This window comes from Ipomoea triloba, chromosome 14, assembly GCF_003576645.1.
Source record: "Ipomoea triloba cultivar NCNSP0323 chromosome 14, ASM357664v1".
In the NCBI taxonomy this organism is placed as follows: Eukaryota; Viridiplantae; Streptophyta; class Magnoliopsida; order Solanales; family Convolvulaceae; genus Ipomoea; species Ipomoea triloba.
The window spans coordinates 18,783,035-18,797,276 of record NC_044929.1 but is presented as its reverse complement, the minus strand read 5'-3'; the positions used below and the strand labels follow the sequence as shown (position 1 = coordinate 18,797,276).

Here is a 14,242-nt window from a genome sequence, read left to right as displayed (position 1 = left end):
ATTGTGAGCATAGAGTTCAAATATTATGAATATAGAGTTCAAAAATTGCGAACATAAAGTTCTACAATCCTAAACATAGAAAGAATTTTAAAATTATAAACATGGACCTGAGTACATCCCTAACATAACATGAATGCCAAATATTTTGCAATGTAATAAAACCATAATATTGTGACCTTTAAATTGAAAATTTCAAGTTCAATCTCCCATCTTGGTTCTGTTAGGAAAAAACAACAATCTGGTCTCATAGAAGGAACATGAGAACCAGAAAAACAAGAAAAAATTTGGTCAGGTACACTATGTTAAAAATTTATAATTTTCCTAACCAAGCAACAAGTTACCAGAGTAACAAATTAAAACTTTTGAGATACAAGAAGAATGCTAAACTTTTTAAGAACTTTTGAGATACAAAAAGAATGCTAAACTTTTTTAATTTTTTTTTTTTTGAAAAGTTCACCGAGGATATAACTTGAAATTGTTGTTTTAAAAACCTCTCTCTTATAGGTATTGCATTTACTTAGTCAAGAGCAAATAGTACACAAAACTCGTATCTTAACAACTTGATGAAATCATCTTTTTATATCCCTCATAAGACATCCTCTCTTTAGTTCTCATAAATATTAGATTAATGAAGAGAGTTAATTGAAAGTTTTTGCAACTCCCACTACCATTATGAATATAATGATAACAATAATTTAAATTTAATATCTTCTCTTTAGTTCTCATAAATATTAGATCAATGAAGAGAGTTAATTGAAAGTTTTTGCAACTCCTACTACCATTATGTATATTCATAATGATAACAATAATAATTTAAATTTAATATTTAAATTAATGTGTAACCGATAAAAAATTCATTATATTATTAAATATAATAATTACAATTTCTGAGAATTCGAGAAGTCATTCGAAGACTACCTTCCGAAAAGCTCCGAAGAGTAACCTCCCAAGAAGTCATTCAAAGAGTAACCTCCCAAAAAGTAAAACCCAAGAGAAGTAAAACCAATAAAAAAATAACTCTAAAACAAAAAGAAGTAAACTCAAGAAAAGTAAACCCAACTTCTCTGGAGAAGTTCTCTAAAACAACCTCTTAAAACAACTTTTCTAAAATATTCTTGATCAATCAAATCATAAACTTCTTACCAAACATAAATAAATAATATAATATAAATAATATTTTCAATTCTACAATATTATTTATGCTTCCAGTAAACATGACTAAATACATATATTTAACCATTTAGTATATTAACATCCAATAGATTCTTCTAATAGGTAGTAATGTGGAGAATCACAACTGACAAACAGTTGGACATTTTTAGGGCACACACATGTACTAGGTAACATGGAAGTACAAGTCAACTATGTTTTGCTGCTGGATATTAATGGTTTAGTTCCAAAAATGTCAGCATTCTAACTACCAATATCCATATGAACAAGCAATACCTGGTGTTAAACTGGGGAGACACCCCATTGCCATATCTACACTACTTACAGGCTTATAGCAGAGAATTGAGAAGGGATCACGTTCTTGGGGCTGTATTTGATGCCCGTATGGAAGGGGCGGTTTGCCTGACTTTTTTTCTTGGATATGGATGAATGGTGGCCAAATCGCGAACCCAGTGTAGAATATGCTGAGGTATTGAGTGTGGTATTCCATTTTGTCTCGGTACCTGTTAAGGGTATCAGAAATTACAGCGGGAATAGATGGATTCTGCATGATGCTTGAGGTCGGGTTAATATTGGCACTATATACATACATCATTCATACACGCTAAAATTTTGACAGGTTCATTCTGTAAACATGCAAGTAGAGAGAACGTACCCTTCTCTTCTGTGACCTTCCACAGCTTGCACTCAAAAGATTTCTCCATTTGTCCTTACAGAAGCAAGGAAGTAATTATTCTATTGCGTGAAATTATGTGGCGGTAATGATTATGTTTAATGCAATAATGCTACCTAATTATACCTTAAGATCTGCGGGAGATCGATGGGGTGATGAGCGGAAAAATAACCTCTTGATCTGAATCCATCTTCCAACACCATACTTGGAAACACCTTGAACCAGATTCATCACCTCGGTTAGAGACCAGAAGTGGTTCTTTCTATGCTGCTGGATCTTTTCAGTCTTCCATTCATTTTCAGATGTTTCATCTTCCGACTCCCCCGTATATGTATCATCATCTTCTTCCAGTGACTCGACTAGAGAATCGCTATAGGCATTACTGCAATTATCCTCGTGCCTTTTACTGCTATGATCCACCCATTCATGTCCCTGAAGTGAAAACATCACACGCAACTGTCAAGATTGAACTACTATGCATTCTTATGAAAAGTATATTTTCATTCAGTGAAAGCGATTGACATCAAAACAGGGAAAGCGATTGATTAATATTATTTCCATTTAGAGAAACGTAAGTGGAAAGTCGTGATTTTTTGCATCTATCACTAACCTCATTCCTGGTTGTCGTTTCCTTAAAAGGAAGATCACGAGGAACTTCAGTGCAACCTCGAAAATGCTTGTTTCCCGCCTGTAATGGTACTCTGGATCCTTCTCTGTAATGTTGCCACTTTGATGCATCATGTAGAACGTTATCTTTTGTGTGCTTTTTGCAAATTTCAGGTTTCTTCTGACCACATTCAGAATTTCTTTCAAGTGCGAACAAAAAGTCTTTGAAGGATTCACAACTGGCGTTGTTTCCTTTCTTCTTCACACGTTGAACCCTTTGCTTTCTTTTAAAACTGAATACACCAGGAAAGGGACTAGGTGCTTTAAGGAGATCCTCGGTTGCAGATGAGACTGAGACTCCTTTATTTTCATTTGGGATAGAAAATTCCTCGAGGGTCAAATTGTTCTTCCACTTATCACTCTTCTGCAAGCCAAGTGAAATATGGTGCCTCAGCCATTGCTCGTCAGTAATAATAGTTTGATGACCGAATAACTTTTGAAAAACCTTGCGCAGTTTATCACTTGACATTTCATCAACCCGCAAGTTATTCTGAGAATATCTAGCTTCAAGCCTCGGAACATATGAATCTTCGGAGGAAGAAGATAATGCCAGGCTGGATTTGAAAACTCGAGTGGCAGATGATCGGGCAGATCTTTTAGCACTAGTGATTTGCAGCTGAATCTTCATATTCTGACCAATGTGGGAATTATCACCTGGAAGATTGAAATCTGGGAGAAGCCATGCCCTCGTTTTTTTCGAATGGCAAGGAGATGAATTCTCGATTTGTCGAGTGCTAGACAACTTCTGGTTATCAAACTTTGTATCATCATCCATGTAAATTTCCTTGTTCAGAACAGAATGGAGGCTCTGATGAGCCCTTTCATCAAACATAACATCTAACAACGGGGAAATAGGAAGAACTTAGATTCAGTAAACAACCGATAGAAATTCAGTAGAGGCAAAATAGGGGGAGAAGAAAAAGAAAAAAATTATCTTCTGCTTACCCAACAGGTAGTCTTTGCATGCATCAAAGTGACTATTTTCTTCACAAGACACCACACTAAAGTTTTCTTCTGAGAGTCCATCTAGAAACTGCAAATTTAGTGGTCTCTTCAATTTCAACAAATAATACTTAAGAAGCACCGAGGGGATAAAAAAAGACGGTCATTTTCACTGGATAAAATCACCAAATAAATAAAGATTGTGACAGCATAAAGAGACTCGATGAGTATAACATTTTGTTTCTGTCAGAGAAACAAATTAAGAGGTGAAAGAATTACAGCAACAAATTACAGTGCATTTTGAAAATCATGTTTAATGGAAAAAGGAAAACCTTCACATGGAGGTGTAGAAAATTCTTTTAGTATTGAGTATGATACTTGTTGGAGGAGTGGCAAAAACATATTAAATATACTTTCCGCTCGAGTATTCACCTTTAAATAGAACTTCTTAGATCAGTTTTGGAAAAATGCATGCCAAATGAGAGTGAAGTGTGATTTTCGGTGAAAATTCAAAGCATTTTCATATAGGTCATATTCCAATCTTATAAAGGAGCATACCTGTTCTACTGTTTTATTACCTTCAGTAAAACTTGAATTCAGTACCCCTGGGTGAAACCATAAAAGCCATTATCTCCATTCTCCATAAATGATACAAAATTAGATAAAAAGTTCAAAGGAACAGATATAGAATTCACCGAATGTGCTAATTAAGTACTTGTTATACTCATATATCTCAATATAGGAAATATTTTTACCATCATCTGCTTTGTGATAGGTGGAATCAAGATATTCATTGACATTGAAGTTCTTCTGAGCATTGGAAGCATTAATATCCAAGACTGTATCCAAAATGTTACTATATTTTGGTTCTTCTAATAGAAGCTGCAGCCTCATACCTTCCTCTTCCGATTCCAAGAAGACCGATCCAACCTCCCCAAACTAGAGAAAACGTAAAATAAAAGCGTTGGTTGAACTATATGAAGGTTGAAACAAGGCACATTATAAGCTTTATATTTCCAGGATAATTTAACAGTCCTATAACATGCCTAGCAACGGCTAAATGTTAGGAGGTTCAAGAAGAGGTCAAAAGTTTGAAACAAAATAGAGTGAAAAAAGAGTTTCTAGAACTAGAGTACCGCGGGAGCAGATTCCTCTATATGAACTTTAGCATTTTCAGTTAATGGCTTCAGATTGTGTTCCTGTGAATCGAAGAGATGCTCTGTTTTGCGCATCTCCCCAAAATTGTCCAACATTTTATTTTGGAACTGCAAGCACAAAAATTAAAACTAAAGTAGCATTAACTCCAATACCAGAGGAATGCAAAACGACATAATTACTGATATTTGATCTTTCCCTAACATAAAAGATTAAAAGGACATCACAGATGAGTTACAAAAGTTGATCGAACTATTAACTTGGTAACTATAAAGTTACAAGTTTGACTCCCAATGAGAGTAGCTTATAGCCGGTCAATGAGTAATTTAGACCGGTTTATCTCCTGATTCTTTACGGTTAAGATTAAGAGATTTTATAAGTTCGACTCCTTAACAGGAGTGGCCTATAGCCGATCATCTATGAGCAACTTAAAGTTGGTTTATCTCCTTGTGATCGGTCACAACTCACAAGACTAGTATTGGGTAGTAATTGTGAGTTTTTCTCAGAGTGCTATTGGATCCCTAACATCAGCTTAATAAGCAAAATTACAACTACAGTTCAAACAGCAAACTGTATGGCTTCTATCATTATTTCCCCCCTCATAAATTACTATCACTACTCCCATAATGGTTAGGTTCCATAGAACACATGAAACATTGATCTAAACCTTATTAGCTTCTACCCATATCTCAAAATCCAGTGCAGATGCCAAGAATTCATCATATATCACCAGTACATCATGTCTAGTAACAGAGTACATGACAATTCAGAATATCATATTAAAGCATAAAAGCTGTGAGTCTCAATTCTCACACCATGCAAGCAGCAACAACAACAGAATACATAGGCTGATCACGAATCCATCCTCGAGAAAACTAAAGAAAGAACAACAACACCAATAACAAAACAGAAAAAAAAAAAAAAACTCTGCATTACATACACATAGTTTCATGCAAACAAAAACACTGTGAAACTTACAAGAAGATGGAGGAAGTCCGAAATGCGAGAAGAGGAAAGAGGAGAAAGGTTTTTTCACATTTTCCGAAACTTGGGGCTTCGGTTTCTGGGAGAATGTAGAGGGACACAGAGTATTGTATTGTTGTTAGGATTTTAATAATTTGTTTTTGTAGTGCGATGATGGAGTACAAGGTTGATGGGTTTATGATTTGCGAAAGAGTGGGGCGGACGTGATACGGTGCACAGAAGCGAATTAGAATGGAGGAATTGGAGTCCGGGAAAAGTGACACGTGGAGTGGAGGAGGTGCGCACTGGTTCGTCGTCGCCGTCCACGTACCCGACGGAACTTCGTACGGCCACCATCTGGTACGACTGCTTGCTCATTCGTCACGCGCTCTTAAGGCACCTGCAATTTTTGGTGAGTTCTATTGCAAATACTCCTAATCTCTACACCTCACTTTTATTTCTCTCTCTCTCTTTCTTTTTTATTTATTTATTTTTTTTATTTGAGAAGAAAGGTAATTAATTCATATCCGTCAAAAGAACATTACAGAGGAAATTGGGAGGATTGTAAAGTCACTCCAAGTAATCAGACAAAGAAACAGATTGCCTAGCTAGAACATGGGCTAATTCGCTGATCGTCTAGTAAATACTAAACTAATATGAGTAAACATACTCATTAAGTTTTTAATTTCATCTAAAATAATGTGAAAAGATGAGTCACCCCTGTAGATTTGAGCCCTTGTACCACCGGTAAAGAGTCCGTCTCCACAATAATCTTGTCAAAAGCATGAGACTTCAACCAAGTAAGCGATTCTCTAATGGATACTGCTTCTGCTTCCTTGGAGCTATATGACCCTCTCCACTTCAATCCTTTGGCTGCTATAAAGTGACCTTGTTCGTCCCTCAAGACCCAGCCGAATCCTAACTTGGCATGTTGCGTATCAATTGCTGCATCAACGTTTAACTTCAAGAATCCATATTGCGGTTTTTTCTAATGAGTTTTTTCTTTAGGACCATTCTTCATTCCTTCTTGCTTGTTCTTATTTGCCTCAAACCAGTCAAAGTAAACGTTTTGTGCTCTACGCACGGTGATCCTTGCTGACTCCAGGGATTGGTTATTCCAATGAATATTGTTCCTCAAGTTCCATAAATTCCAGCAAACCATGAATAGATTGCCAATTTGGTCTTTGTTCAAAGATGATATCATGTAGTTGATCCATTCTATGAAGTTATTTATGGAACCTGTCGGGAATTGAACTCCAATAAAATTCCAGCAAGCTTTGGCGTATTCGCACTCAACAAAAAGGTGAAAGATAGATACCTTACCATGTGAACAGGGAAGACATTTTTCATCGCAGTAAACCTTTTTCAATCTCAGTAGATCCTTTGTAGGGAGGCACTTAGAACATGTTTGCCACATGAATGACTTCACCTTAGGAGGGATTCTTGCTTGCCAAATCTTACTCCATTCCCGAGAATCCTCCTCTCTAAGTTCTCCACAGACAGCTTTATAACAGCTCTTGAGCGAGAACTTCCCATCAACTTCTGGACCCCAAATGGTCCTGTCTTGAATATGTTGTCTTGGGATATGAATTTTTAGAATGAGATCTGCATCCCTTTGATTAAATACCATTCTGATTATCTCTTCATCCCAGTTTTTTTGTCACTAGGTCAATGAGGTCTGCCACCCTTGCATTTTCTATTAAAGGAAACGGGAAAGAGGTCACCTTACTATAAGAGATATCCGAGAGCCAGTTATCATGCCATACTTTAGTCAGGTTACCATCCCCAATTCTCCACCTCAAATGTCTTCGGATAATTTCTTGTGTTGCCATAAGACTACTCCAAATGAAAGAAGGATTGGTCCCTGCTTTTGCTTCAAGAAATGTAGTGCCTGGATAGTATCTGGCCTTATAGATTTTGGCCACAAGGGAGTCTGGATTTTTCATTAGCTTCCAAGCCTGTTTACTAAGCAGTGCTAAATTAAAATTGTGGAAATTCCTGAAACCGAGGCCACCCCATCTTTTTGGTTTACATAGGTGCTTCCATGCTTTCCAGCTAATACCTCCAGTGCCTCTAGACTCTCCCCTATACCAATATGAGTTCATTGTACATTCAATATGCTTCGCAATACCTTTGGGAAGCAAAAAGACACCCATAGCATAAGTAGGAAGTGCTTGGAGAACAGACTTCAATAGAACTTCTCGTCCAACTTTAGAAAGGAACCTATGTTTTTAACTTTGAATGCGTTTTATGATTCTTATCTTGATGGATTTTAGCATCTCTTTTTTATTTCTTCCTATCATCATTGGAAGGCCAATGTATCACAAATTCTCCTTTGTTCCTCCATCCGCACATTTCTACTAAAGACCATTGCTGATTTATCTAAATTAATACTTTGCCTTTATGCATTTTCATACTCTTGAAGAAGATGTTTCAGATTCTCAGCTTCATTAGAATTTGCCTTGAAGAAAATAAAACTATCATCGACAAAGAACAAATGGTTAACTGAGGGGGCAGATTTAGCAACTGAAATGCCATGAAATTTTCCTCTCAACTCATAATCTTTTAGCATAGCACTGAACCCTTCTGCCACAATAATAAAAAGATAATGTGAGATAGGATCAACTTGTCTTATTCCCCTTTCCAGTTTAATGGGACCAATTTCCTCACCCTTGTTCAGAACAAAATACTCAACCGTAGATACGCACTCCATAATAAGTGAAACCCAGCGATCATCAAATCCCAGTTTGAGCATAATGCTTCGAATAAGAGGCCACTCTAATATGTCATAAGCTTTGCTCATGTCAAGCTTTAAGGCTGCAAATCCCTCATTCCCTTGAGTTTTCCTCTTCAAAAAGTGATGCATCTCGTATGCAATCATTAAATTGTCCGTGATCATCCTACCGGGTACGAAGGCACTTTGATTGTCAGAAATGATACCGTCTAAGAGAATTTTTAACCTGCTAGCAAGGGCCTTAGTTAGGATTTTATAGGCAACCGAGCATAATGTAATTGGCCTGAGATCTGTCATGAATTCTGGGTTTTGCTTCTTTGGAATCAACACTATTTGGGTAGTATTCATGCCTTCAGGGAGTTTGCCCGAGTCCATAAAGTCATTGTAAAAATTAACCACACTTTCCCCTAATATGTCCAGTATGATTGGAAAAAACCAAGGTTAAAACCATTAAACCCAAGACTCTTTTCTGGATGCACACTAAAAGCGGCTTTCTTTATTTCCCCTGCAGAGAATTTCCTAACAAGCATTTTGTTCTGTTCACAAGTGATTTTAGTCCATATGCATTCAAGGATAGAATTCTGATAACCTGCTAAGCTCATAAAAAGTTTAGTAAAGTAATTTCTCACCAAGTCATTCAACTCAGAGCCTTGTGAAACCCAATCCCCGATTTTACTCCAGAATCTTTGAATATCATTGTTTCTTCTTCTCTGTTTGACTGCATTATGGAAAAATCTGGTGTTATTGTCTCCATCTTTAAGCCAGAAAACCTTTGCTCTCTGTTTCCAGAATTGGTTATGCGTATCAAGGAGATTTAAAAACTGTCTTTGCATTTGAGAGAACTCCCAGATACTTTGACTGCCTTCTCTTGTTCTAAGATACTGTAATCGCATCTTGATGCTTTCTATTTGTGGTTGTAGATTTCTCTTGAAGTCCTTGCCCCACTTCCAAATAACATGGCTACACATCTCAAACCTAGTACAAATGTTTGAACTTTCTGATATGTTCCAGCTTTGATGAACTATTTCTCTGCACCGAGCTTCCTTAATCCAACAGTTCTCAAATTTAAAGCTCCTTCTTCTCCTGACTTGGGTTGTTGGCAGGGGCCATAAAGCAAGGGGGAGATGATCACTTAGAAGGGCTTCAAAGGACTCTACTCTAGCATTCCCAAAACAGTTTAGCCAACCATCATTGACAAGGATACAATCTAATTTCTCATTGACCCAATTGTTACTTCCTGTCCCTTTTTCCCAAGTGTATTGATATCCCGTAAATTCGAAGTTGGACAGACCACTAGATGTCACAGCTTCATGAAATCCTTGGATAAAAAAGTTGGGATGTTTAGCTCTGCCCATCTTTTCCTCTTGGATTAGGAGGTCATTGAAATCTCCCATTAGGACCCAAGGGAGATTGTTATAGGATTACAGTTGCTTTAGGAGGTTCCATGAGACTTTACGTCGGTTCTTTTCTGGGCACCCGTAGAAACCCGTGAATCTCCATAGGGAAGGGGAGTTCGCAAGCCTGATAGTGGTATCAATATGATTCCTGGAGTGATTAGTTATATGAAGGTCCAAATTGCTTTTCCATAGCATAGCCATTTCGCCACTCTGGCCTAGGCTGTCTACTACAAAAAGGTTTTCAAAACCAACTTTGGTTTTTATTAGTTCCATTCTGGCTGAACAGATTTTGGTTTCCATTAAGAAAAGTAAATTTGGCCTCTTTGTGTGAACTATGTTCACTAAGATCTGAATTGTTTCGGGGTTGCCAAACCCCCTATAATTCCAAGAAATGAAGCTCATTGTTTATGCTTTTTTGTGGGTTTGCAGCATCTTGTCACAAGAGGAAGGCATACAAGCACTTACGAGCGCAACTGAGTCTCCCAGACCTTTATATGAAAGTTCATGACATGTGGGAGGAAGGTCGTGGATGGAAATGGGAACTTTTCGCTGAGCACTTACTGGATGAGGTTAATCTCAAGCTTAACGGCACCATGCTGTCCGGGAACGATGATAGGGAGGATGAAGTCATCTGGAAATTATCACCAACTGGAGACTTCTCAATCCGTTCCGCGTATGCTGATTTAGTCCCTCCCCCTGTGGGGAGCGAGCACGACATCTGGCCAAAAATTTGGGAGCTAAAAGTGCCTCATAGAATTTGTCTTTTTGTTTGGCTTCTTTTTTTGTTTGGCTTCTTAAGCATGACAAACTTTTAACTAATGTTGAGCGCGCTAGACGACACATTACTTTGATATTTTTTGCTCGGTTTGTGCAGGGAAACCAGAGGATTGCGAGCACTTGTTCCGCCATTGTGATGACGCTATTTCTATCTGGCGAAGTGCATATAGTGCAACGGTGGCTGCTCGTCTTAGTCACCTATGCTGGGCCGACTGGCTTTCCATTAACTTGCAAGGGACCAAACGCATTGGTTTTGAGGAAGGATGGCCCGAGAAATTCGCTATTCGTCTATGGTGGCTCTGGAAATGACGAAACGAACGCATTTTTAATGGTTGTTGCCGGCCGATTGATCAAAAACTGAGGTGGATTGCGAGCTAGGAAACTGAGATTAGAGCTGCTTTTTCTAAAGCTAGGGGTCCAGGCATGGTTGATAGATATGGAAGTGCGACTTTTGTTTCATGGAGCAAACCGCAACCTGGGTGTGTCAAAGTTAACGTGGATGGAAGCAGATCAAAGGATGGCAAGGCGGGCTGTGGTGGACTCATCCGGGATTCTCTTGGACAATGGCAGGGTGGTTTTGTTGCCCATATTGGTATATGTTCCATTGATGAAGCTGAAGCGTGGGCAGTGTGGCATGGTTTGAGACAAGCGATTTGGTTGGGTTTTCGCAACATTGTTTTGGAAAGTGATTCACGGACTCTAATTAATATCCTGCGGAATAATATGCAAACGAAAGAAGGCTATCAAAACATTGTGGATCGTTGTCGTGCAGAAATGGTTTGTTTTCAATGGATAGAAATCCAACATGTTTTCCGAGAACAAAACAGGGTTGTTGATGCTCTTGCGAAGATGGCGCTAAGGAGCCCGATGCAACTTATTGAGCTAAGTAGTGCCCCAACCGAGTGTGTTGCGTTGTTACACGAAGACCGAATTGGTGTCGAAGTCCTTAGAAGACCCTCCGCTTGTGGGGGCGATGTTGTTTCTTAATTTTCTTAGCAGTAGCTTGGGTCTTTACCCTCATCTTTTGATCAAAAAAAAAAAAAGAGGAAGACATAAAACAGCTGAAAACTTGTACAGGACAAGAGGAAGGCACTTGTTATAGAAACAAGGAAAAAGAGGACAAATGCAAAATGGGAATAACAGCTTGTTACTAGAACAAGAAGGAAAAGCTTGTCACAAGAACAAGAAGGAAAATGCTTGTCACAAAGACAAGAAGGAAATAGGATCAATATTAAGGCTCAGGTATATCTCACTTAGGAATTTCATCAAACATATTGTAGGCACCCACTAGTGTCTTCCTCAGAAAAAAGTCACTTCCACGGTCAACACCTCAGAAAGCATACCAGACCTCTCAACAAATGGTTGTTCTGTTGCCGTCGTAGAGATGGTGACGACTTTGATGCTCACTCTCTCGGCGTTTCATCCCCATTCTTTCTTCATAGCAAACCAGATTTTTATTTCTCTGATATACAAGAGATAATAAGTTATTTTTATCTTGTGAATTTTAGAAAAATATCAACATCAAAATTTTGAGTGGATGATATAGTAAAGTTTGGAGATTCATTTATTTTTTTTTCATATTTTTTCTTTAAAACCAAATTCATACTTTTTAAATTTATTTTAAATTAATTGACCAATTGAATCATGTCTCGAGATAAATGTGTTTTATTAAACACTAAACACCAAAATAGTTGTTTTTGTCCTTCGATTATACATACATACATATACATACATACATACATATATATATATATATATATATATATATATATATATATATATATATATATGGATTCCCAAATAATTCATGAATCAGACTCTAAAATAATTTACAGTTGCTACAGTTATTATTACTCCAAAGTTGATTTATCTATCCTCTCAGCTCGGGGAGTAGGGAGTTGGTGACAAGATAATTGGGCAAGGCGTAGTACCTGACCCGAGGAGACCAAGGGACACATAACGGTTGCAACACACTTAATAGGAGGCAATAACATTTACTCCACACTTAAGAGTAGGCAACGTAACTGACACTTTACGCAACACTTAATGTTGGCTCGCCATTACTAGGAGTCTATTACACTTAACAAAGGAGTTGTTGCACCTGTAGTATAAATAGCGGACCTTGTAATAGAGATGGACACTTTGATTCTTGTACTCAGAACACATAGCAATACAACTTTGCCTATTACTTCTTTCTAATATACTTCGGTAATCTTATTTACCGTCTAACATATTCTTTATCTCAATTTCTCCTTACATAGTGTAAACACCCTACAAGCATTTTAATTTTCACTATAATATTATATTCAATTTGTATAGTGAAAAATCGAGTTAATACGCAATTTAGTCATCGACTATAGTGATTTTTTGATTTAGTTCTAAATGACTTTTTGTACTTAATTAGGTCATCGACTTTGATGATTTTACGCAATTGAATCCTCGATTGTTAGAATCAAGGACTAAATTGAAAGAAATCACTTTAGTCAAGGACTAAATTAAGTAAAACAACTATAGTCGAAGACTAACTTGGGTAAAACTACTATAATTGAGGACTAAATTGTGTATTAATATAGGTAAAATTACCAAGACATCTTAACAGATTACTCAATTGAGTAAAATCATCAAAATCAATAACCTAATTAAACACACAAAAAATCGTTTAGAACTAAATCGAGAAAAATCACTATAATCGATGACTAAATTGGATTTTAACTTGAGAAAAATGGGTAATTCAAAACCACATCGAATCCAAACATTCATTAACTAACTATTGATGTCATCGTCTATAATTAAGAGACCTAAAATATATACTTTTCCATTTAAGAATATGCTTACATAACATACTAAAAACCTATAATTTTAAGAGAGAAAAAGTTATAAAAAAAACATTTAATAAAATAGTACTCCGTATATGGATCAAATATTTTGTACAAAATCATATACTCCGTATATAACAAAAATATTAACGATGAAACATAACACAAGTATACACATTTTACGAACTAGCCTTATAAAAGAAATATACATTTGAATACAGATAAAATCAGTAATTCATCATACAGATAAAAGATACTGGAACTCGAATTCATAAGGTATTTTCTCAACAATGGCGGACGGTTTTGCGCCGCCATGGATGCCCCTGAAGCAATCCACGATGGATTTTCTGAGAGATCCCGACGTGGGTAGCTGCTGGCAAACCCAATCCAGCAATGAATCCAAATCCTGTGCAAAATCACGCATGTTTCTTAGCAGAAGCTCCGGCAACGCAATCTTCTTCGTGTTCGTCACGATGATCGAAGCTTGTAAATACTCCAGCTTCGATTTTTCTAGCTCCGCCGCTACCCCCTCCGCCGTGTATATTTTCACCTGCCGATTAAACCCAAACTCAGTTTTAATTTGTTCCAATCTGTCTCCTCTCCCCCCGGTGAGAGAACTAAATCTATTCCAACCAAAGAATCAATGCCTCTACTATCAGAATTCGATTTTGTGATCACTTATTTGGAATAGAAACAGATGTATCATCGATCACTATATAGCAGTGTTGTAATAATCGATCTAGCTAGACGGCCAACTAGGCGTTAGGCGCCCTTAGGCTGAGAGGATTTTAGTCCTAAGCGGCTTTTAGTCGGTCAGACGACTAACTGGCCGATTAGCGCCTTAGGAGCCGAGTTGGGCGCCTAACTTGGCCGAGTTGAGCGTCTAACTTGGTTGAGCCGGTGCCCAACTCGGGTGAGTGGTTTTTTTTTTTTTTTTTTTTTTTTTTTT

The 14,242-nt window shown here is 37.3% G+C and overlaps 3 protein-coding genes across 3 annotated transcripts in view; all 3 read right to left on the bottom strand.

Moving 5' to 3' along the window:
- Positions 1-1,229: 1,229 nt before the first annotated feature.
- On the bottom strand, positions 1,230-5,980 carry LOC116004986. Its single transcript, XM_031245192.1, has 9 exons — positions 5,585-5,980; positions 4,588-4,716; positions 4,207-4,390; positions 4,010-4,056; positions 3,455-3,542; positions 2,454-3,346; positions 1,970-2,275; positions 1,826-1,879; positions 1,230-1,673 (listed from the first exon to the last, which is right to left on the bottom strand). The coding sequence occupies exons 2-9, from the start codon at positions 4,702-4,704 to the stop codon at positions 1,524-1,526; spliced, it is 1,839 nt and encodes a 612-aa protein (XP_031101052.1). The 5' UTR covers positions 4,705-4,716; positions 5,585-5,980; the 3' UTR covers positions 1,230-1,523.
- On the bottom strand, positions 5,268-7,199 carry LOC116004068. The gene is made up of 5 exons (XM_031244004.1): positions 6,893-7,199; positions 6,581-6,808; positions 6,288-6,514; positions 5,420-5,481; positions 5,268-5,349 (listed from the first exon to the last, which is right to left on the bottom strand). The coding sequence occupies exons 1-5, from the start codon at positions 7,197-7,199 to the stop codon at positions 5,268-5,270; spliced, it is 906 nt and encodes a 301-aa protein (XP_031099864.1).
- Positions 7,200-13,389: 6,190 nt separating this feature from the next.
- Positions 13,390-14,242, bottom strand: part of LOC116004253 — a 7,716-nt gene continuing 6,863 nt past the window's right edge. The window contains exon 10 of the mRNA XM_031244223.1: positions 13,390-13,843. Coding sequence (XP_031100083.1) covers positions 13,532-13,843 — 312 coding nt within the window. The 3' untranslated portion in view covers positions 13,390-13,531. The remainder of the gene's footprint in view (positions 13,844-14,242) is intronic.